General features: G+C 36.9%; 1 protein-coding gene across 3 annotated transcripts in view; it reads left to right on the top strand.

The window, feature by feature from the left end:
- SUGCT (succinyl-CoA:glutarate-CoA transferase) overlaps window positions 1-25,513 on the top strand; it is a 758,154-nt gene that overhangs the window by 121,675 nt on the left and 610,966 nt on the right. For all 3 annotated transcript variants that reach the window (XM_045494357.1, XM_045494359.1, XM_045494358.1), the window contains exon 8: window positions 18,869-19,012. In XM_045494357.1, coding sequence (XP_045350313.1) covers window positions 18,869-19,012 — 144 coding nt within the window. The remainder of the gene's footprint in view (window positions 1-18,868; window positions 19,013-25,513) is intronic.

Genomic DNA, 25,513 nt, shown 5'->3' with positions numbered 1-25,513 from the left:
GTGGTCGGGGGTGGGGGCAGAAGGAGAGGGGGATAGAAGATCTGAAGCTCTGTGCTGACAGCTGACAGCCTGATGTGGGGCTTGAACTCACGAACCACAAGATCATGACCTGAGCCAAAGTTGGACGTGTAACTGACTGAGTCCCTCAGGAGCCCCCACTCCCTCACGCTTTTTTAAAATGTTTATTTATATTTTGACGGAGACAGAGACAGTGCAAGAGGGGGAGGAGCAGAGAGAGAGGGAAACACAGAATCCGAAGCAGGCTCCAGAGCTGTCAGCACAGAACCTGATGCGGGGCTCAAACCATGGGCCGCAAGATCATGACACTTCACCAACTGAGCCACCCAGGCTCCCCTAAAGTTCTTTAAGAGACATGAAAATAAAAAGAATATCTTTCCTACTGGGTAGATCACATAAACATCTCATACTCAGAAAATGAGAATAAAGAATTTGGGGGTTGTGACTGTTTGGAAAAATACGGTAAAAATATTTGAAAACATGTACAGCTTGAAGTAAGGATTAAAAAAACATTTAAATAAGTTTCTTTCTAATGTTTTTGTTTTTTGAATCTTATAATAGAAAAATCTTCCCCCTCCTTTTTTTTTTTCTATCTCACTAAATGGTTGCTTTTGAGAACGTTGTGTTCATTTTGAGTCATCATGTTTTGAAAAAGTGTTATAATCAGAGAAGATCCTGAAAAGAATGGCCAAAATTATCCCAGGGATATAAAATAGTGTTTTTTTTTTTTTTTTCAATGAAAGCCTATAGGGACTGGATTTGTTTACCTGAGATAGGGCAAAGAAATAATTTGATTTATATTTTCATCTATTTTTGGGGAGAGAATGTAGAATAGTTATTTTCATTGCTCAAAGAATAATGAACAGAGAAAATGTGCTCACATCAGAGAGGAGATTTTAGTTAGCTGAATGAAGGGTATTGAACAGTGCAGTGCATGAAGAAGGCCATGCCATTTCTACTAGTTTGGTGGAAAGACACTGGGCTTTGAGACAGGAACCATAGTCCCACTTAACATCTCTGAACCTCATTGTTTTCATTAGTAAAAATGAGAATACTAACACGTCCTGAAAGATGTCCTCAGATACCATATGTTTTCACTCTTATGTGGATCCTGAGAAACTTAACAGAAGACCATGCGGGAGGGGAAGGAAAATAAAAAAGGTTAGAGAGGGAGGGAGCCAAACCATAAGAGACTCTTAAAAACTGAGAATAAACTGAGGGTTGATGGGGGGTGGGAAGGAGGGGAGGGTGGGTGATGGGCATTGAGGAGGGCACCTGTTGGGATGAGCACTGGGTGTTGTATGGAAATCAATTTGACAATGAATTTCATATTAAAAAAAAATCCCAATGTGGGGGGGAAAGATGTCCTCAGATTAAATGACATAATGTGTAGTCAAGCACCTGGGAAATAACGCTAGCTCCTGTTCCCTTTCTGGCGCATGCCTGGTATGTACTAGGTAGTCAATAACTGTTCTTATTCCTCTGGAGATCCTTAAGGAGAGGAGAATAAGCATCTGTACTGGAAAATTTAGAAATGCACCCGTCTAAAGGTAGTGAGTTAGGCCCAATGCCCTTTTGAGAGTTTTTATATCTTTAGGAGTCTTTATTTACTGCTCTATTTGGAAACCAAGTAATAGATTGTTCTTAAGTTCTTTTGTGGGAAAGATTTACCAGTCAAGGATGTATGTAGTGTTTGATTCATACTTCATTATACACTGTAAAAAGAAAGATGCAGAGTGTCTTGAATTACCTTTTGAACCATAAAGAATTTTGATGGAAAGTTAATGAGAGCTTGAATTCTGAGTTAGCATCTTCCCTAGGACATTGGACTGTAGGGCAGATCACAATGTGTATTTTGCACCTTGGCATTTTTATCTATGTGAGATCAGGGTAAAGTGCTAAAAAGGAGGAGTTAAGAGGGTCCCTAAAGGGGAGTATGCAGCCTTGAGGAAATAAGATTTAGCTCGGTTAGTCTTAGTTCTGAACCACCTTCTTTTCACGCATTGTTATCCCTCTGGCTGGGGGTCAGGCACCATAACCCTGTTTAGCTGTAACTGAGGAATAGTTTCCACATTTACTTTTGAGAAGGAAGTTTAATTTTCTTTCTTCTACTACATGTTCAGAGAGGAATAGACACCTGCACTTTTGGCATGAAAAGTTCTAAAATATTAGGAGGAATGATACTTAAGTCTGTGCAAACACAATACCTTTCAGTGGAGTCAAGTGTGATTTTAGTCAAATGCTAGAAGTAGTGTTTCCCTTTGTATATTGAGGATAAGACAGTGCAAAAATATTAAATACTTGGTTTATAGTCAGAGTCACTGGAAAAGAATTTTGAATTTTTCAGAAAGCTCACAGTGGTGTGAGTAAATTATAATTCGTCTCCTGATGTGTAAGGGATGTTGAAGAACTTTCACTACAGAAGAGGGTTAAGAACTGCAGCTTGTACCCTTTTGTGTCCTCAGTGTTCCTTCTATAATGTATTGCCAGTTTTCCTCTTGGCCAGTTGTGAGCCTTGATTTCTATTCTGCTAACAATTATTGTGTAATAATTCACCCTAGAACCTAATGACTTCCAACAAGAGCAATTATTATATTAACTCTCATAGTTTCCATGGTTCAGGAAATGGGGAAGGGCTTAGCTGCGTGGTTCTGGCATGGGGTTTTCTCAAGTAATTGTAGTCAAAGCAGGAGCAGTGGGGGCTGGAGCGTCTTGCGGCTGCCAGGCACCTCTCCATGTAATCTCAGGGCTTCTTCGTGTGGACTGTTTACATGGGGGCTCAGGGCTCTACTTGCACAAGTGTTCCAGTAAACACGGCAAAGGCCCCGTTCCATATATGTTTTGTGCTGTAGTAGTTGTGGAAGTTATGCTCTAACCCTTCTGCAACTTTTTATTTGGTTCTGAGCATGTCACAAGACCATCCAGATTCAAGGATCAGGAAGTGGCAAGGTACTTTCAATCTTTCTATAATCTTTCCACTTTGTGGAGAAATCTATAAGTAACAATGGACTTTTCATAGCACTGATTGATCTTTTCTTGGCTTTGCCTGTGGCAAAAATCAATTGTGGACTAAGCTTTAATGATCTCAGTATCAGCCTTCTCTACTGTTAGTGTGTGAACCTAATCACCAAAGAAGGAAGCAGGATGGAAGGAACAAAGCAGATTATCTCTTGACACATTAAATAGCAATTTTGAGCAGGTAAAAAGGATATGTTACCACCATTTATTCTTCATCTTTTAGAACTTGTATCTTAATGACTTGATAATCCATTTGGATAAAACAAATGCACAGTCACAGGGAGCAGAAAGATAAATGTTTCCTTATGTGCTGATGGCTTATTATTGTGCACCACCAAATTTGGCCTTAATATGCTTCTGATTCTACCTAATTTTTGTCCTGACTAAACAACTAAAGTAATTGTTTTCACCGGATTATTTCATGCTTTTATTTGGCTTAACCTAGCAATTCCATGCGTGTGGAGGGTTCAGGAAGAATTGTACTGGATAACTCGTAATACTGATGTAAAAGATTTCTCTACAAGAAGTAATTGCATTCAAAGTACATAGTGTGCATCTTTGAGACATCATTCATTGATGGGAAATGAAATTAAATGAAGTAGGTACAAATCATAGGATAGGAAAAGCCCTCAAGAGTTCATCTGTTTAACACAGGAAACAACAGATGCGGGAAAAGGGGAATTTCTTACACTTTTGGTGGGAATGCATACTGGTGCAGGCATTGTGGAAAACAGTATGGAGGTTCCTCAAAAAGTTAAAAATAGAACTACCCTATTGCACTATTAGGTATTGCAAAGGATACAACAATATTGATTCAAAAGGGCACATGCACTCCAGTGTTTATAGCAGCATTATCAACAATAGCCAAACTATGGAAAGGGCCCAAATGTCCATCAACTGATTAATGGATAAAGAAGATTACACACACACACACACACACGCACAGTGGTATATTACCCTTACCATGATGAGGACTGAGTAATGTATATAATTGTTGAATCACTATATGGTATACCTGTAACTAATATAACACTGTATGTTAATTAAACTGGAATTAAAATTTAAAAAACTTCATAAAAGAAAAACATTGACTTTTAGATTTGACTTTGCTTCTTTCTGATGCATTAGCACAGAAAGCGCTAACACAGAAACTATTCTTGAAGAACAACATGGAAAGAAGTAAAAAAACTTTCCAAATTATTTCTTAGGCCATCCCTTAAAATATCAGAATTCCCTAACCATCCATTCCATTTTCTCCCAGTCTTACCCTATTTAAACTATGATATTTTGGGCATCTCACAGTGGGAGTTAACTTAAAATGATTTAGATGGTATTTAATCACTGGATAAGAAAATATTATAATTGGTGTGTTAAACATTTTTGAAAATTTTTAATTTTGTCTACTTTTTATTTTGGAGTCATTAATCCATCCAATGAATGGATTTTTACAGTTTTTTTTCTGAAAAATGTGTGGTTTACATTTTTCACACTGATAAAATCATATTTCTTTGTAAGTGCATTAGATTGTTTGCAGTTCACTTGAATCGCATAGAACAAATGATCTCACATCGGGACTGATTACTGAAGTTGTAGAAATGACAAATCAACTCACATCTTTGAAAGTTTTGGTCTCTAGCGATTGTCTGAAGAAAAGATGATGAACTGGAATTAGAATAATGTATGGAGGCAAGATGGTAGTGAAAAGAACAGAAGCTTTAGGATCAGAATTCCTGCGTCCTAGTCCGAGTTGTACCCGATGCTCTCTGTGATTTTGACAAGTTCATTTATCATCTATATCCTTCCTTCATAATCTGTAAAATAGAGATAATATTGGTACTTACAGAATTGTTGTTGAAAGCTAAATGTAACTTTAACATAGTTAAAGTACTTTGAAAAGCAGGAAGTTTCATACAGCATTGTACACCTGCACGAGACCTGAAGAGAGCTTCTTACTAGCTTACTGAATACAAGATAGTTAAGAATCCAAACCTGCTCATGAAGCCTTAAGGAATATAGCTGAATGCAGTAATGTGGTAGAGGCAGTGGATTGGAGGCCACTTGCCTGGGGTCTTGTTTTGACTCAGCTACTAAATGATTGTAACATGTTCTTCAGTTCCTTGTCTTTCACAAGGATTGCTTACTTCGAAGGATTGTGCAAAGAGTTGGTTAGTTATTTTTGAGAGAGGGAGAAAGAGCACAAGTAGGGGAGGGGCAGAGAGAGAGGAGGAATAGAGGATCCTAAGTGGACTCTGCTGACAGCAGAGAGCCTGATGCAAGGGCTTGAACTCATAAACTGTGAGATCATGACCTGATCCTAATACTTAACCTACTGAGCCATCCAGGTGCCCCTTAGAAACTGTTTTTTTTTTTAAGTTTATTTTTATTTATTTTGAGAGAGAGAGAGAGAGAGAGAGAGAGAGAGAGAAAGCAGGGGTGAGGCAGAAAGAGAGGGAGACAGAATCCCAAGCGGGCTCCGCGCCACCAGTGCAGAGCCCGATGTAGGGCTTGTATGTATGTGTGTGTGTGACAACCGTGAGATCATGACCTGAGTCTAAGAGTCATACACTCAGCCGACTGAGCCACCCAGGCACCCCTAGATACTGGTTTTAAAGTGCACTATAAGAATGTTATATTCTGTAAAGTTAATACCTCTAAGTTATATTTTTAATGTTTAGAAGTACAAAAACCTTTAATTCATTACCAGAAAGAAATTTCCTAACAGGTAATGAAGCATTCACAAGCAGCCAGAGAATGGCACAAATTGGTTTGTTACATTTACCCTTGAGCTGCCTATCTGGTGTGGACTCTCTGATCTTCTCTCCCTTCTCAGTTTCTCTTCTCCTTCCTTCCTTCTGGAGTCCCAGTTTGTTGTGACTTTGGCTTCTGACTTGTGCTTTGTTGAGGCTGAGATGGAGATGTGTTGGCTTGAAACTTCAAGTCTTTCAGGATGTGATGAAGAAAGGTGATCTTCCTGTTCCAGTCTCCAGGTGAAACAGCTAAAGATTTTTCTCCTGTTGGTACCGTCCACCCCTAAAAGCCTAGCTTTAATGCATTTCAATGCAAACAACATTTTCTCTTTCTTACTGGGTATCTGTTTGCTAGTAAGTAGCATAGACTGATCTCTTAGCAACTACACACTTTCCTGCTTTTCTGCCTTCGCTGGTACGGGACTGAGCCATGAGATCCTTTTAACTTCTAAAAAGATGTGATTTAGGTTGGAGGAGTCAGTGAGGCACATAGGTGATAGATTTTGCTGTGCCTTTTTACAGGTGAGAAAGTGAAGGCATGGAGGAGTTGGATCTATAGCTCTGAGTTTAGTGTTTCAGCCACTACATAGATTTTCTCTTCATGTAAGGGAAATAGTACTTCGTAAAAATTTATATGTGGATGTCACTATCAGCATATTTTTAGCTTCAGTGAGTGGTTTGGGTACAGTGTGTATTTAGAACAGAAGGTTTGGATACTGTGTGGTTCCAGTGCCTGCACCCATGAAGTGTGGGGGCAGTGACCGTGGTGACTGACTGTATTCTTGTGCCCTGGAAGACTTGTTTGATCTGAATATATCATAGTTTGTTGTTGTTGTTGTTGTGCGCCATGTTGCCCTTTGTACTAAAGATATTTTTCCTACTAGTTGGGGCTCTAAGTCATACTTGCAGTGTTTTTCGTAATCAAAATATTACTTTCATGTTAAGAAAGTTAATTTCATGTTGATTATTTTCCCAAGTTAATTCAATTAAAAATTTTTTAAAATGTTTATTTATTTTCGAGAGACAGAGACAGAGACATAGAGACAGAGAGAGAGGGAGACACAGAATCTGAAGCAGGCTCCAGGCTCTGAGTTGTCAGTACAGAGCCTGATGTGGGGCTCGAACTCACGGACTGTGAGATCATGACCTGAGCTGAAGTCTGGTGCTTAACTGACTGAGCCATCCAGTCGCCTCCCCCTCAAATTAATTTAATTTTAACCTCTCTTTTCATTTGATCAGTAATCAAAGTCTAAGAATTCAAATTTCTAAGGATCTCTGGCATCAACCCATTCCCTCTGTCCTTAATTGAGGTTCTCTCTATGGCTCTCTCCCTTGGACTATTGCTAAATGTTTCTGATGGATCTCCTAGCCCCACACCAAGTATCTTATAAAAAGTCACATTTGTGTATAAAGTGCTTTTATACACCTTTTCTTATTTAATTCTCATACCTTGTGATGAAGTAGATTTTATCATTACCCGCCTTTCACAATTGGGAAAAAATTAGAATGGCTAAGAACTTTCCAGAGTAATGGTGGAAGAATTCATATTTTAGAAAATAGGTCACTGAAAAAATTCATGTGCCCCAGGGTAGAAACAAAATTTTCTGTAGATTACATTAGTATAATGAATGACTCAGTATGAAATAAATGTATGACATACAGACACAGATACATTTAAGGATAACTTTTTATTTTGGAAATGAAGCCAAGTACTTAAAAAAAAGTTTTAACATTTTTGTTGTTTTATGAAATAATTAGGTTGAGTAATATAACTAAGGAGAAAAATGCTTGGTGACTCCTTAAATTCATGCCACTTTATTGAACACCTTCCAGAATTGATTTACAGTGTCTTATGTACTTTTTTTTTTTTAACCAAACAAGGTTTTAAATAATAACTTAGAAAATCACATGATTTTTCTTTCTTCCACCCTCCCTTCTTTCCTTTAAAAAATTTATTTGGTAACCTCTGAAAGTTGTGGGGATATGGAGAAATAAATGAAAATATTACATAGCCTTAAATCATGTATGGAAGATAATCTTTTTTAAAATTCTTAATTTAGGACACTGTGATGTAAAGGAAACAAAATGACCTTTTAGGTTTTTTTTTTTTCCCTTCTCTAGATTGCATTATTAAGAAACAAAAAAACACTAAAACATTTCTACAACTTAAAATTGTCATATTTATTTTTTAAAGAAATAATTCAGGTTTTACTTTTCAACTTTTTAAACTTTGAAGCAGTTTTATACTTATAGAAAAGTTGCAAAAATAGTACAGTGAGTTCCTATACCTTTTACCAATACCCTTACCTGTACCGTATAACCTTCAACCCATACCCTTCACCATTTGTAATGTTTTTACAAAACCATAGTATGATGATCAAAACTAAGACATTCACACTGGTGCAGGACTATTACCTAAACTATACTCCAGTTTAGTCAGATTTTGCTAGTTATTTATTTATTTTTAACTAACGCTCAGGTTTTACTTTTGAATTGCATGAATGAATGGGGATGAGAGAGCTTAAGAAAGCAACAGGTACAGTTGAGGATGCAAAAATACATGAATGGATGTAGAAAGTGAATAACTGGGAAGACTTAGTATTTCTAACATATACATATACATATACATATACATATACATATACATATACATATACATATACATATAACATATCAGTTTAGATCCACTTCTTCCAAACAATGATGATGGATGGAATTCTAGTGCATATTGCTTAACAAGATCAGTTAATTACCCATTTTTTCCTCAAATGTGTTTTGGCTAAGTGTTATGAGCTATATCTATTAAAAAGGTTTTTTAGGGGCACCTGGGTGACTCGGTTGAGCATTTGACTTCAGCCTAGGTCATGATCTCGACGTTGGTGAGTATGAGCCCCACGTCGGGCTCTGTGCTGCCCGCTCAGAGCCTGGAGACTGCTTCGGATTCTGTGTCTCCCTCTCTGCCTCTCCCCGACTCATGCTGTGTCTCTCTCAAAAATAAAACATTTTTTTAAACGTTTATTTATTTTTGAGACACACACACACACACACACACACAGAGTTAAAGCGGGGTAGGGGCAGAGAGAGAGGAGGACAAAGGATCTGAAGCAGGCTCCAGGCTCCCAGCTGTCAGTCAGCACAGAGCCGGACTTGGGGCTTGAACTCAGGAACCGTGAGATCATGACCCAAGCCAAAGTTGGACGCTTAACCGACTGAATCACCCAGGTGCCCCTAAATTCCTATGTCTATTGACATGCAGAGATAACACCACCCCATTTATCCCAAATTTCAGGAGGAGAGACACATTGTTTTGTATTGTCAAGGCAATAGGGCTGGAGCTCTGGATGTGGAAGGGGAGTTTCATACTTTGTATGTACACAGTCCCCGCTCTGATTCTGTTAGATTGCACCTGGGAATACTTAGTCATTTCACAGCCACAGTGTGCTTCTCTGTGGGATTTCCTGCTTACTAAATGGTATTTTATTGGCACTTCCTTATTTCTCTGGCATGCTGACAATTCTTCAATGACAGGAATATGATTATGAGGGATTTCCAAAGTATGAGCATAGCCACCTCTGAATTATACTGGAAGATGAGTGGTACATCCTTAGTTATTGCTACCAAAGAGCTTTGAATGAAATGTAGCTTCTCGAGTTTCCACTAAATACATGTCCTTTTAGCAGGTCTTTAAAAAGACTTTTTAAAAACTTTATTTCCAATGACTTCTTTTTTTTTTTCTGTTTTGTTTAATTATCAGCATTATAATGGTATTTAAAAAGTGAAACAGCTTTGTGAACACATAATTCACAGGCCATATGATTCACTCATTTAAGGTGTACAAGTCGATGGTTTTATATTCACAGAGTTCTGCAGCCTTCACCACAACCAATTTAAGGCATTTTCATCTAGGGGCGCCTGGGTGGCTCAGTTGGTTAAGTGTTCGACTTTGGCTCAGGTCATGATCTCCTGGTTTTTGGGTTCGAGCCCCAAGTCGAGCTCTGTGCTGACAGCTCAGAGCCTGGAGCCTGCTTAAGATTCTGTGTCTCCCTCTCTCTCTCTGCCTCTCCCCCACTCGCATTCTGTCTCTTTCTCAAAAAGAAATAAACATTAAAAAATGTTTTTAAAACATTTTCATCTTTTAAAAGGAACCCCAAACTCATTAGCAGCACTTCCTATTCCACTTCCTGTCAGCCCCTGGCTCTACTTTTTGTCTCTATGGATTTGCCTGTTCTGGACATTTCACAAAAATAGTATCATATAATATGTGGCCTTTTGGGACTGGCTTCTGTCACTTAGTGTAAAGTCTTAGCATGTATCGGTACTTCATTTCTTTTTATTGCCTAACATATCCCATTGTGTGGCCATCCCACAATTTATTCACTTATCGGTTGATGGACAGTTGGGTTACTTCCTCTCTTAGGCCAAGATGAATAATGCTGCTATGAATTGTACATTGAGTTTTTGTGAAGACGTATGTTTTCATTCTTTTGGGTATATTCCTGGAAGTCGAATTGCCAGGTCATAAGGTAGCTTTATGTTTAACTCTTTAAGGAATTGCCAGACTGTTTTCCACAGTGAGCACACCATTTACAATCTCGTCAGCGCTGTATAAGAATTTTGATTTTTTCCACATCCTTGCTAACACTTGCTATTATCTCTCTTTTTCATGACAGCCATTCTAGTTAGTGTACTATGGCATTTCATTGTGGTTTTCATTTACATTTCCCTGATGGCTCTGGATGTTGAGCATCTTTTCATGTGCTTATTGGCTATCTGTACATCTTGTTTTTGAGTGTGTAAACACTCTGCTCATTTGAAACTTGGGTTGTCTTTTTCTTGTTGGGTTGTAAGTTTATTGTGGTTTTCATTTGCATTTCCCTGATGGCTAGTGATGTTGAACATCTTTTTTCATGTGCTTAATGGCCATTTGTGTATCTTCTTTGGAGAAATGTCTGTTTTGCCCACTTTGCTCATTTAAAAAGTGGGTTATTTGCCTTCTTATTATTGAGTTGTAAATTATTGAGTTTCTTTATAAATTTTACACATTTTTAATTTGATGATGTTTCATTTATCTATTTTTATCTTTTGTTGCTATTGATGTCATAACTAAGAGATCATAGCCAAATTTACGATCATGAGAGTTTATGGCTATATTTTTTTCTGTTGTATAGTTTTAGCCCTTATGTTTAGGTCTATAATCCATTTAGAGTTATTTTTTTTTTTTTTTTTATGTGGTGTAAGGAGGGATTCCAACTTCATTCTTTTGCACTACCATTGTTTGAAAAGACTACTCTTTCCCCATTGAATTATCTTGGTATGGGGGGTACTTGTGATGAGCACTGGGTGTTGTATGTAAGTGATGAATCACTGAATTCTACTCCTGAAACCAATATTGCACTGTATGTTAACTAAATATAATTTAAAAAAAAAATAATTGAAAGTAAATCTGAAAACTTCCATTGTCTGTATATCTGTCTTGTTTTAATACCATGCTGCCTTATTTACAGTAGCATTGCAGTAAGTTTTGAAATTGGGAAGTCTGAATCGTCCAACTTTATTCTTCTTTTTCTAGATTTTTTGGCTATTGTCCATTTTCATATGGATTATAAGATTAGATATTATTTCTACAAAAAAAGGCATCTAGGATTTTGGTAGGTGAAATTGCATTGAATGTGTAGATCAATTTGGGGAGTATTGCCATATTAACAATATAAAGTCTTCTGATTCATGACAGTGGGATGTCTTTCCTTTTATTTAGGTCTTTAATTCCTTTCTTTTCAGAATGTAAATTTGTTACATTTATTCCTAAGTATTTTATTCATATTGATGGTATTATAAGTGGAATTTTTTTCTTAATATAATTTTTAGTTTATTTATTGTTACTGTGTAGAAATACAATAGATTTTTTATATTGCCTGTATCTTGCAAACTTGCTGAACTCATTTATTAGTTCTAAGAGTTTTTTAGTGGGTTTCTAAGCATTTTCTGTATATATGATTATGTCATCTGCAAATATAGTTTTACTTCTTTCTTTCCAGTCTAGATTCCTTTTATTTCTTTTTCTCTCTTTTTAAAAAAATTTTTTTTTGGGGCGCCTGGGTGGCGCAGTCGGTTAAGCGTCCGACTTCAGCCAGGTCACGATCTCGCGGTCCGTGAGTTCGAGCCCCGCGTCGGGCTCTGGGCTGATGGCTCGGAGCCTGGAGCCTGTTTCCGATTCTGTGTCTCCCTCTCTCTCTGCCCCTCCCCCGTTCATGCTCTGTCTCTCTCTGTCCCAAAAATAAATAAACGTTGAAAAAAAAAAAAAATTTAAAAAAAATTTTTTTTAACGTTTATTTATTTTTGAGACAGAGAGAGACAGAGCATGAACAGGGAGGGTCAGAGAGAGAGAGAGAGGGAGACACAGAATCTGAAACAGGCTTCAGGCTCTGAGCTGTCAGCACAGAGCCCGACACGGGGCTTGAACTCACGAACCGCGAGATCATGACCAGAGCTGAAGTCGGACGCTTAACCAACTGAGCCACCAGGCACCTCTCTTTTTCTCTCTTAATTGCACTGGCTACAACCTGCAGTACAATGTTGAAGGGATGAGAGCAGGCATCCTTCTCTTATTCCTGATATTAGAAGGAAAACATTCAGTTTTTCATATTTACTTATGATATGGCCTCTGTCTTTTTCACATATGTCCTGTATGAGATTGAAGAAATTCACTTCTCTTCCTAGTGTATTGAGTATTTCAACATGAAGGGTGTTGAATTTTATCAATGCTTTATTTGCCCCTGTTGAGTGATCATTTTGCATTTTTCCTTTATTTTAATGATTTGGTCTGTTATATTGATTGATTTTCAAATGTTAGATCAACCTTGTTCCTGAGAAAATTGATCCCAATTGCTCATGGTGTATAATCCTTTTGTATATTGCCAGATTCAATTTGCTAGTATTTGGTTGAGAATTTTTTTTGTGTTTATATTCATAAGAGATATTGGTCTGTATAGTTTTATTTTCTTTTGATGTCTTTGTGTGGCTTGACCTCAGTATATTACTAGCCTCAAAGAATAAGCTGAGAAGTGTTCTCTTTCAGTTTTTGGAGGCATTTATTACGAATTAATATTAACTCTTCTTTAAATGCTTGGTAGACAATTCTTTAAATGCTTAGCTGTTATTTTGAGATAGTTCTTCTTTTAAATACAGGTATGTACAGCTATAAGTTGCTCTCAAATACTGCTTTAGCTGCATCTTGTAAATTTTGGTATGTTTACCTTTATTTTCATTTGTCTTGAAGCATTTTCTTTCCTTTTTAAAACAAAAATTTATTTGAGTATAGTTGACCCACAATGTTACATTATTTTCAGGTGTACAAGATAGTGATTCCACATGTTTATATGTTATGCTATCCTAACCACAGATGTAGCTACCATCTGCATCATACAACACTGTTCCAACACCATTGACTATATTCTTTGTGATGTGCCTTTTATTCCCATGACTGACTTATTTATTTATTTATTTATTTATTTATTTATTTATTTTTCAATGTTTATTTATTTTTGGGACAGAGAGAGACAGAGCATGAATGGGGGAGGGGCAGAGAGAGAGGGAGACACAGAATCGGAAACAGGCTCCAGGCTCTGAGCCATCAGCCCAGAGCCCTACGTGGGGCTCGAACTCACGGACCGCGAGATCGTGACCTGGCTGAAGTCGGGCGCTTAACCGACTGCGCCACCTAGGCACCCCCATGACTTATTTATTCCATAACTGGAAGCCACCTCTCTTCACCATTTTCCCTAGCCTCCACCTTCCATCCCTCTGGCAACCATCAAACAAAATCTGTTTCTGCTTTTTGTTTGTTATTTCATTTGTTTTTTAGATTCTACATATAAACAAAATCGTATGGTATTTGTCTTTCTCTGACTTATTTCACTTAGCGTAATACCCTCCACGTCTATCCGGGCTGTCTCAAATGGAAGTATCTCACCCTTTTTTATGACAATGTAATATTTCAGTGTGTGCGTGTGCGTGTGTGTGTGTGTGTGTGTGTACATGTACAAATATACCACATATTCCTTATCCATTTGTTTCTCTCTGTTTGTTTGAAATTTTTTAACATTTATTCATTTTTGAGAGACAGAGTGCAAGCAGGGGAGGGGCAGAGAGAGACAGGGAGACACAGAATCCGAAGCAGGCTCTAGGCTCTGAGCTGTCAACACAGAGCCTGATGCGAGGCTGGAACTTATGAACTGTGAGATCTTGACCTGAGCTCAGGTTGGTCACCTAACTGACTGAGCCACCCAGGCACCCCGTCCATTTGGCTCTTAATGGACTTTTAGGTTGCTTCCATATCTTGGCTATTGTAAGTAAGGCTGCAACAAACATAGGGGTATATACATCTTTTTGAATTAGTGTTTTTGTTTTTTGGGGGGTAAATAGCCAGTAATGGAATTATTGGATCATATGGTCTTTCTCTTTTTAATTTTTTGAGGAACTCTTATATTGTTTCCACAGTATGGAGTGTACCAGTTTACATTCCCACCAACAGAGCACAAAAGTTCCTTTTTTTTCCATGTCTTTGGCAATACTTGTTATTTCTTATCTTTTTGATTTCAGCCATTCTGACAGGTGTAAGGTGATATCTCATTGTGGTCTTAATTTCTGTTTCTCTGGTGATTGGTGATGTTGAGAATCTTTCCATGTGTCTGTTGGCCATCTGTAGGTCTTCTATGGAAAAATTTCTATTCAGGTTCTGTGCCCATTTTTAATCAGATTTTTTTTTTTTTTTTTTTTTGGTATTGAGTTGTGTAAATCCTTTACATATTTTGGATCTTAACCCTTTATTGGATTTATCATTTGCAAATATCTTTTCCCATTCACTAGGCTGCATTTTTGTTTTGTTGATGGTTTCTTTCACTGTGAAAGAACTTTTTATTTTGATGTAGTCCCAATAGTTTATTTTTGTTTTTTTTTCCCTTGCTTTAGGAGACATATTTAGAAAACTATTGCTGTAGTTCATGTTAGAGAAATGACTGCCTGTGTTCTCTTGTAGGTTTTCTATGGTTTCATGTCTTACATTTGGGTCTTTAATCTATTTTGAGTTATTTTTGTGTGTGGTGTTAGAAAGTGGTTCAGTTTCATTCTTTTACATGTAGCTGTCTAGTTTTCCCAGTACCATTTATGAAGAGACTGTCTTTTCCTCATTGTGTATTCTTGCCTCCTTTGTAATAGATTAATTGACCATATAATTGTGGGTTTATTCTGGGTTCTCTGTTCTGTTCTGTTGATCTATGTGTCTATTTTTGTGCCAGTACCATACTGTTTTGATCACTACAGCTTTGTAATATAACTTGAAGTCAGAATTGTGAGGCTTCCAGCTTTGTTTTTCTTTTTCAAGGTTGCTTTGACTATTTGGGGACTTGTGTGGTTCCATACAAATTTTAGGATTGTTTGTTGTAGTTTTATGAAAAATGCTGTTGGTATTTTGATAGGGATTGCATTGAATCTGTAGATTGCTTTGGGTAGTATGCACATTTTTTAGATTAATTCATCTAATCCATGAGCATGACATATATTTCCATTTGTTTGTGTCATCTTCAATTTCTTTCATCGATGTTTTATAGTTTTCAAAGTACAGGACTTTCACCTTCTTTAAGTTTATTCCTAGGTATTTTATTCTTTTTGGTATACTTGTAAATGGAGTTATTTTCTTAATTTCTCTTTCATTATTAGTATATAGAATGATACTGACTTCTGGGTATTAATTTTGTATCCTGAAATTTTACTGAATTCATTTACTCAGTAAATAATAGTTTTTTTGGTGGAGTCTAGGATTTTCTATGTGTAGTACAATGTTGTCTGTAAATAGAGATAGGTTAAACTTTACCTATATGGATGCCTCATCTTGAAGTATTCATCTTGAAGTATTTTATAATTTCTTATGTGATTTTCTTTGTTGCTTATTGGTATATTGGGATTATGTTGTTTACTGTGCACATATTTTTGAGTTTCCAAAATATGCCTCTGTTAGTGATTCTAATTTTATTCAGTTGTTATCTGAGAACATATTTTGTGTGAACTCACTACTTTTAAGTTTATTTTAGCTTGTCTTATTGCCTATGATATGATCTGTCCTAGAGAATGTTCCATGTGCACTTGAGAAGAATGTGCATTTTGTTGTTGTTGCATGAAGTGTTTTATAGTCATTTAAATATAGATATATTTGGTTTATGGTGTTGTTCAAATCCCTTCTTTCTTTTCTGATATTCTCTCTAGTTGTTCTATTCACTATTTGTATTTGAGTATTGAAACCTGCTATTATACCTGAAGTGTCTGTTTCTCTTTTCAAATATGTCACTTTTTGCTTTTTATATTTTGGCAGCTCTGTTTTGGGTGCATATATGTTTATAATTATTATATCTTCCCAGTGCCATGGCTCCATTTTCCTTATAAAATCTTTTATTTTCTCTAGTGACTTTTTTGGTTTGTTTAAAATCTATTTTGTCTGATAGTAGTATAGCCACTCCAGCATTTTTATGGCTATTGTTTGCAAGATCTGTTTTTCCCCATGCTTTCTTTTTATTTTCAGCCAATTTGTATCTTTGAATCTAAAGCGTGTTAGTAAGCTTGTTTCACTTAGTGTTTCACTAAAATTATCTGGCACAAATTGTCACTTTTAAGAGTGATAATGTTGTTTCTGTGGATGAGTTCATGTTTATTTAATGTCCATACATTTAATACTATTATTCTGGATAACATAATGATATTTTTAGAATATTAATCAGGTGAAGTCTCCCCCTTTCAATAAGTTTATATATAAGTTAAAAGATTTATTATCTACTTTATTCCTATTGGTCTGAGAAGCATAGCAGATAAAATATGAGTGTATTATTTTATAGTGAGGAAATGTGTCTATAAACTTAGATTTGAACTTGTCTCTCATGTTTTTTTTAATTTTTTTAAACGTTTATTTTTAATTTTTGAGACAGAGAAAGACAGAGCATGAACGGGGGAGGGGCAGAGAGAGAGGGAGACCCAGAATCGGAAGCAGGCTCTAGGCTCTGAGCCATCAGCCCAGAGCCCAACGCGGGGCTCGAACTCCGACCGCGAGATTGTGACCTGAGCTGAAGTCGGACGCTTAACCGACTGAGCCACCCAGGCGCCCCTTGTCTCTCATTTTTTAACATAATAAATAATTTTAAATCCCAGTGACAAATTTAATTTCAAATTTACTGATTTTATTCTTTTTGGTACAATTGTAAATAGAGTTATTTTCTTAATTTCTCTTTCTACTATTTTGGTATTAGTACATAGAATGCTACAAAACTACAAGTTTTTCCAATCATAACAGTTAGAAAACAGCCAGAAGTTGCCAATTTTCATTGCTATATCTTTCTTGAAATGGTGTTGAAAAGCAAAAAAAAAAAAAAAAAAAAAAAAAAAAGTTTGGTCATTAAATATTCTCATTTACTTGCTTTTAACATTATTTAGTACTCTTATAAGGTGATTGACAGATTATGTATGGGTTGCAGAAAAGGGAAAACTAGCTTCTGAAAATGGCTGAATAACAGCTGGAATTAATGAATAAGGAAGTGATTGAATAAATGCATCAACCAGATGAAATGTAGGTTTTTTTTAGGTATTCTGTGTAATGAAAGGCTTAACAATTCAAGGTAGTGAAAAATAAGAACTCTATGATGTTACAATGACTGATAATAATGTAAATGATAGTGTTAGCTCATTTTTATCTGGTACTTATTGTTTGCCAGGCACAGTTCTAGTATCTGTATGTATAGGTCAAGGATTGGATTATCAAAACCGACTGACATCAGTTGAAGATGTTAATCAGTATTAAGCTTTACTTGTAATTTTAAGGGTACAAGGAACCAAAAGGCACAGGAAAATCAGACTGAGGTCTTGAACATTGAGAGAGGCTTTCTTTCTTCCCACAATAGACAAAATTCTCAATCCCAGAGCAGTAGATATTATACCTAATGAAGTATAGTAGGGAACATTGCAGGCTGTGAAATGTTACATTTTATACTTTGATAATGCATAGCTGGTGTCCCATCCCTTATAAACCTATAGATTCTAGGCTTGTTTATCATAGTAATTCTAAGCCAGGAATAATCTGCTTTTAAAAGCCTTCTATGGATAAGTATTACTTTTTTTTTTTTTAAGCAAATACCATTAGTATATTTGCCAGTAATTAGCATGGTTATAAGGAGAATAGCCGAGGTCTTCTGCCTTTTTTCCTGGAAGAGCCTCCTACCCAACAGGAAAAAAAAAATGCTCTTTTTCATTTCCAATAGATTAACTCATTTAAATTCAAATTTAATTATTTATTTTGTTACTATAAACAGGTAAAATATATTAAGAAGGCACCTGGGTGGTTCAGTCAGTTCATTGTCCGACTTCGGCTCAGGTCATGATTTTGCTGTTCCTGAGTTCGGTCCCCGTGTCAGGCTCTGTGCTGACAGCTCGGAGCCTGGAGCCTGCTTCAGATTCTGTGTCTCCCTCCCTCTCTGCCCCTCCCACACTCATGTTCTCTCTCTCTCTCTTCAAAAATAAATAAACAGTGGGGCGCCTGGGTGGCGCAGTCGGTTAAGTGTCCGACTTCAGCCAGGTCACGATCTCGCGGTCCGTGAGTTCGAGCCCCGCATCGGGCTCTGGGCTGATGGCTCGGAGCCTGGAGCCTGTTTCCGATTCTGTGTCTCCCTCTCTCTCTGCCCCTCCCCCGTTCATGCTCTGTCTCTCTCTGTCCCAAAAATAAATAAACGTTGAAAAAAAAAATTAAAAAAAAAAATAAACATTAATTTTTTTTTTTTTTAAAGAAGGAACTTCAGACACGTGTAAAAAATATTTTATCTTATTTGGTTTGGTTTAGTTTGGTTGGTAGGAGAAGGAGTGAGAAATACAGTAAATATATATTCTCACCACCAACAGGTATCCACAGTAGCAGCTTGTTGGTTTTTCTCTTGTGTGTGTGCATGCACAAGTCATAGACAATTCTTTCTTCTGTTTGATCTTAGAATATTTGAGAAATCATCTGATGGTTTCAATTTTCAATTTTCTCTGTTTTTCTCACCCCAACCCTCAATCAGGATGGAGATCCAGTTCGTCCAGGAGTGGCCATGACTGATCTTGCTACTGGCCTGTATGCATATGGAGCCATTATGGCTGGATTGATACAAAGATATAAAACTGGGAAAGGACTGTTCATTGATTGCAACCTACTGTCATCTCAGGTACCAATCCAAAAAGCATTCTAGATTGTGCTGTAAAGACCTGTATCTGGGTCATACTCTTTCATATCAAATTTTATGGTTACATGTGCAAAAATAAAAACAACAGAAAAAAACCCACAAACAACAACAGCAAAAGCTATTTTGTTTTGATATAGTTAATTATTGTCATCTTAAAAGTGGGCCATGAAGATTTTGTTGTAATAGGCATTGCTGTTGAATTAGAATTTTAAGGACTGTTTATATTAGAATGAGTGTGACAAGAGTGAGACAAGAGTATGTTTGGTTCTGTTTTATTGTCACATGAGCTCTGTAACTTCTTTTGACCAGAGTTTCTTCACCTTTTCTGTACTGTAGACCCCTTGTGTACTCTGGTGAAGTCTATGGACCTTTTATTAGAATTATATTTCTAAATGCATAAAATGATATACTTAGGATTGCAAGGGAAGCCAATTATATTGAAATATAGTTATTTCAATGTAAAAACCAATTTTGTGTTATAATAACATACCGTTTTTTTATTAACACATTAAACCATAAGATCTATTATTGGGCCTGGTAACTACTACAATTTTGAGGAAATGTTGAACATAAATGATGCTTTAAGATACCTACAATAACTATAATATGATATGAAAATATGTATAATATTTATTGGTGATCAAGTCATAGGTACTACTAATCTATGGTTTGCTGCTTACACTCATAATTGAAGAAAATGCTGAATTTTATCTAGGAGTTGGATGGAAATGAAGATCTAATTTTTTCTGTTCAGGTTAATTAGTTGCCAGAATTCTTTCCATGGACTCTGGAGTAAGAACCCTTGGTTTAGACAGTTATCAGTTATGTTATGCTAAATACTAAACTGGTAGAATAAAAGAGTTAACTAACTCTCACATTGACATTTTGCCTCCTTTTTATTGGAGCAGACCCAGGTGCTGTACCATAGGTGGACGTTGATTTGGGACAGATGATTTTTCGGGAATAGAATAAAAAAGAAAATAGTTTAATTTGTGCAAGGAGATATTTTACCGTGAGAAAAATTACTTTATAGATGGAGATCTCAGGAATTTCAGATTTAAATGGCATACACGGGAGACTAATAAAGTTGGAAAACTGCTTTGGAGATATTTTCTCTTAGACAAAATTGAGGAATTATCTAGGGGTAAGAAAAATATCAAATGGTTGCAGGTGAATTACAATGTCTGGAGTTTCAACATTAGCTTTGAGTTACAGTGAGCATTTTAATGGTTAAATAAAAGGGTAAAATAATTCTCTCCAAATGAATGAATGGTCTTTTGAATAGAAAAACACAGATGTTAGTTATGGGAAGAAGCTGAAAGCCTTTTTCTTCCCTCCTCTAATTTAATAGCTGTAAGGAACCTGATGTAGGTTAAGTGACTGTTTACAAGTTACACATTTAATAAGTATGGAAGACATGAAGGTTTCATGGGTGTTTGACCTGTCTGATCACAGAGGGTCCTAGGCTTAGTTTAAAGTCCTTAAGACGCCTGAACTGTACTTAGACTGCTTTACTTATATGTCAATGATAATTAGCTTTGGAAGAAATTCTCTTGTAGAGTATTATAGAGTTTAATTCTCTTCCATCACCTAATGCAATGATTCACAACTCAGAGGTGTGTGGGTCCCTGGAGATGGGAGTGGAGGGGAGTGGTATGACTGGTAGAGCTGAAGTGAGGGTACAGTAAGTCCAGACTCATGCATGCATACACACATATGCACATTCCAGTCATTTTGGGTATGTGTCTGTGTTTGTTGTTCATGCTATTTCCTAAGACTGTAAGTTCCATGAATGCAGGAATGTTTGTTCCTGTTTACAGTGGTAACCTAATAGCGTATCCCAGTATTTGTCAAATAGCAGTCTCTCCCAGTCTTTTGAGATCAGTCGGGGACCCACTTTACCAGTAGGTATGTCACATAGCCTTTAGGTTTGCTACGAAAGATTAGAAAAAGGTAGAAAACCATTGAGTTAGAATAAGTACTTAATAAACAACTTATGATGAGATGATGTGTTTTCAGTAAACTAGGTAGCAGTGATTTAGCTGTAGCTGATGGTGCTGTAGTTAACCTAGTCAAAGTTTGCTAAAATTATTTGTGTATTTAAGACTCATTAACTATCTTTTTTAAAATTGAGGTAAAATTGGGGCACCTGAGTGACTCAGTCGCTTAAGAATCCAACTTCAGCTCAGGTCATGGTCTCGCTGTTTGTGGGTTCAAGCCCTGTGTCAGGCTGTGTGCTGACAGCTCAGAGCCTGGAGCCTGCTTCAGATTCTGTGTGTGTGTCTCTCTCTGCCCTTCCCCCACTCTCTCTGTCTCTCTCAAAAATAAATGAACTGAGGTAAAACTGGTATATAACATTATATTAAGTTCAGTTGTACAACATAATGATTTGATATTTGTATACATTGCAAAACGCTCACCACGTCTGGTTAACATCGGTTGATTTTGTTTTCTCATGGTGAGAACTTTCCCCATCTACTCTCTTAGCAGCTTTCAAATATGTGGTAGAGTATTACTAGTTATAGTCACCATGTTGTACATTACATCCCTATGACTTATTTATTTTATAACTGGAAATTTGTACCTTTTGACCCCCTTCACCCGTTTTACCCACCCTCTGCCTCTCACAATCACCAATCTATTCTCTGTATTATGAGCTCAGTATTTTTTTTTAAGTGAAAAAAAGTCTTCTAGATTCCAAAAATAAGTGAGATTATACTGTATTTGTTTTTCTCTGTCTGGCTTATTTTACTTAATGCCCTCAAGGTCCATCCATGTTATTGCAAATGACAGGATTTCCTTCCTTTTTTTTTTTTTTTTATGGCTGAATAACATTCCATTGTGTGTGTGTATATGTATCACATTATTTTCATCCATTCATCCACCGATGAACACTTAGCTTGTTTACATACTTTGACTGTTGTCCTTACCTTTTACCTTTTATGATAAAAAAATTGATTAAGTCTAATTTTAGAGCTATGGACTTTCACATCTACTATTTTATTTTTATTATTTTATTTTATTATATTTTTGAGAGACAGAGAGAGAGAGAGTGTGAGCCTGGGAAAGGGGCAGAGGGAGAGAAAGAGAGAATCTTAAGCAGGCTCCATGCTCAGTGTGGAGCCTGATGTGGGGCTCGATCCCACGGCCTGGGATCATGACCCAAGCTGAAACCAAGAGTCAGATGCTCAACCAACTGAGCCACCCAGGTGCCCCACGTTTATTATTCTATATGACCTTCGTAATTATCACCTGAGGTAGGTAGGGCAGGAATTTTTTTCCTATTTTACTTATAAGGAAACTGAAGTAGGAGAGGTTGATCTGCTTGACCAAAGAGTCACAGCAAGAATTTGGTTTCCGATATCCTGGCTGGTTCTCTTTCCCTGCTTCATAAAGGCTAGATTTTTAGCACTGAGGGACAGGCAAGATCCAGCTTTCCTACACTGGGGCTCCAGAGGAGAAGGCAAATTTAGTAAGAGGCAGAGGAAGCAGAAGAGCACTCAGTAACAAGGGAAAACATAACAGGACTGGCTCCCCTGCCCCCAACCTGCATGCCAAGAGTCAGAATAAGATAGTGCAACAAGGTGGCCCTTCTGGATCATTATCTAATCATGTTTAGATCCAGTGAATGAAAACTATCATGGAATTTAACCTGATGGACCATTGTTTCTGTTGAAATATGAGAATTTTGAGAAAAACAGCATTTGGAGTCATGGACACCTGGATTTTTTTATGCACTCTGGCCAACTGAGGGCTCACTGTGCCCCAGGCTCTGTGGTTGCTAGGTTGGAGTGCAAAGTGACACCTCAGTCTAAGGTTTAATACAAGAGGCAGCTGTGTCAGAAAGGAGAGTCTAAGGTGTGGTTTTCTAACAGGGCCTTGGAGCATGGTTGGACCAAGGTAGTTAAGGGCCTTGTATGTTATGCTTCGGAATCTGGATTTTAACCTCCCAAGGCCTCTGTTTCTCTACCTACAAATTCTGTTGGTGATGGTCTTTTCAACCAAAGACTACGACATGCTATAGTTGCCATGTACTGAATAACCTCTGAAGTGTGGACAACATTTGAGTTTCAGAGGGCAGTGGTACAGACACTATTTTTTGTTGAAGGCTGTCTGAGGTGTCAGGCAGCGGGTGGGAAGAACATTTTTGTTCTCTTAACCCACTGCAGCCCAAGCTCTGTTTTTCTCTTTTTGCCTCTGCCCTTGTCTTGTCTCTGTACTTCTTCTCACGTGTGTTTCTCTACTCTTGGGCATCTCTTTTCTCTGTCTATTTCTCACTTGTCTTTCTTTACTTTCCTGTTTTCACTCCTATTCTGTGCTGTCGCTGCCTTCCTCTGTCCCCTTTTCTCCATGTTTCATGATGTGGAGCTATAGGTGAAGCAGTTCTGGTCCCAGGTCTTACGTCTTTATACTGTACCGTTAAGGAAACTTACAGAATCGTTTAGCAGTTTGCATGGAAGAGAAAGGAAGACCTTTTTCCTGGAAGCCCCGGAAAACAAGACCATATATTTTACTGGGTTAAATGACCATTCCTGAACCAATTAATGAGGACCGAAAGAAATATGCTATTTGGCTTAAGCTGTTTTAGGTACTAGTGATAGTGTTAACTCTACCCAAACCATAAGACTGTAACTGGGGAGATGTGATTCACCTAAAGCATTGTGTGGTTATCTTTTGTCCAGAGGAAGGGGAAATAAATGTTGGGGGGCCAATCAACATTCTACTAACATAACTAGGTTGTTTTGAGAATCTACTGCTCTCAAGGATGTGAAAAATTCTTCATAAAAGTATTCTGATGACTAGCATTAATTTTATTAGGTTATTTAAAAAATATTTTGCAGTGTTAGTAATGGGCTGAGATTAAAAAAACTGGTTATTGACATAATTATTTTATTATCATAATTATTATAACTTTTCATAATAGAGAAATCTTGACTAACTTTACTTAGTCTTTCCTTAAAAGAATTTTTTTTTGGGGGTGCCTGGGTGGCTCAGTTGGTTGGGTGTCTGACTTTGGCTCAGGTCATGATCTCGCGGTTCATGGGTTCAAACCCCGCGTCGGGCTCTGTGCTGACAGCTCAGAGCCTGGACCCCGCTTCGGATTCTGTGTCTCCCTGTCTTTCTCTGCCCCTCCCCTGCTCATGCTCTGTCTCTCTCTGTCTCAAAAATAAAATAAAACATTAAAAAAAATGGGGCACAGAGAGAGAGGGAGACACAGAATCCAAAGTAGGCTCCAGGCTCTGAGCTGTCAACACAGAGCCCAACACAGGGCTTGAACTTATGAACCATGAGATCATGACCTGAGCTGAAGTTGGACACTTAACCGACTGAGCCACCCAGACATCCCACTTTACTTAGTTTTTCAATTTAAGATAACATAGATCCTAGATCCAAAAACCCAACCCAACCCCAAAATGATTAAAATCTGCTTCATGTAAATGTGAAGTGCTATTTCTAGATGCTTTTCAAAGTAATATAATAGGAAACTTCACCTTTTAAAAAATGTATTCACTTTCTTCTTCTTTTTTTATATAAATGTTCACCTGCATTAAGCAGATAGCATTCGAACTTCATTTCAGATGCCTGGAAACTGACTGCGATTTCATGCAGTGGGTAAAAAAACAGGCTTTTCTAACTCATTTTGATTGCATTACACAGGATGACAAATGAATGACTATAACATTCAATATCAGTTGCTAAAAATGAAATTTTGTACTCCCTCTCCTAAAAGTGATCTAGTGTACAATTACACAAATTACACTTGATTTGAATAGTAGCTAATTATTAACTCAGAGCTGATTGCCTCGACCACAACAAAACCGTTTCATTGTGGAGACATGACAGTTGCCAGGATGTGGTTTATAGTGGGCACCAGATTTTTTGTAGTTTCAAGGCTGTGAACTTTTAACCCTTGTCATAAAATTCTTTGATTTTTTTTTTAAGTCTTAATATGATTTAAAGTTGTCAACTGAAGATTGTCTCACGTCAGCATCTAAACAGTATTCTTTAGATGATATTGGTAAATAACAAGGAAGTGGATTTGGATGTGGTTCCAATTATTCTGTTGCTCTTATTCTTCTGTTGTGGCTGACAGAAATATCTTTTGGAAGTTTTAATATCCTTCCTGTACTTAATTGCAACCAGGCTCCCTTAATTACTACTACAATGAGTTAGTTTTTTTAGCACCAAACTTCCATAATTATTTTCACATATAGAATGTTTTGACATTTTTGATGTCATTATTCTTTTTTCATGTTTGTAAAAGTGTTCATATTTAGGGTAGATAAAATTTTAACTCCCAGTATTATGGCACATTTTTGTGGATCAACTTCTGAATTTAAAATAAGTATAGTAATCTGAAATTTATCTTTTTGTGTTTTTAGATACACCTCTGTTTCTGCTTTTTTTTTATTCTGTATCTTAAAAATTTTTTTTTTTTAGTTTATTTGTTTTTTGAGAGAGAGAGAGCAGGGGAGGGACAGA

The sequence above is a fragment of the Leopardus geoffroyi genome, chromosome A2, assembly GCF_018350155.1.
Source record: "Leopardus geoffroyi isolate Oge1 chromosome A2, O.geoffroyi_Oge1_pat1.0, whole genome shotgun sequence".
Taxonomy (NCBI): Eukaryota; Metazoa; Chordata; class Mammalia; order Carnivora; family Felidae; genus Leopardus; species Leopardus geoffroyi.
Note: the sequence above shows the minus strand (reverse complement) of the source record. Positions and strands in the feature narration are given on the sequence as shown.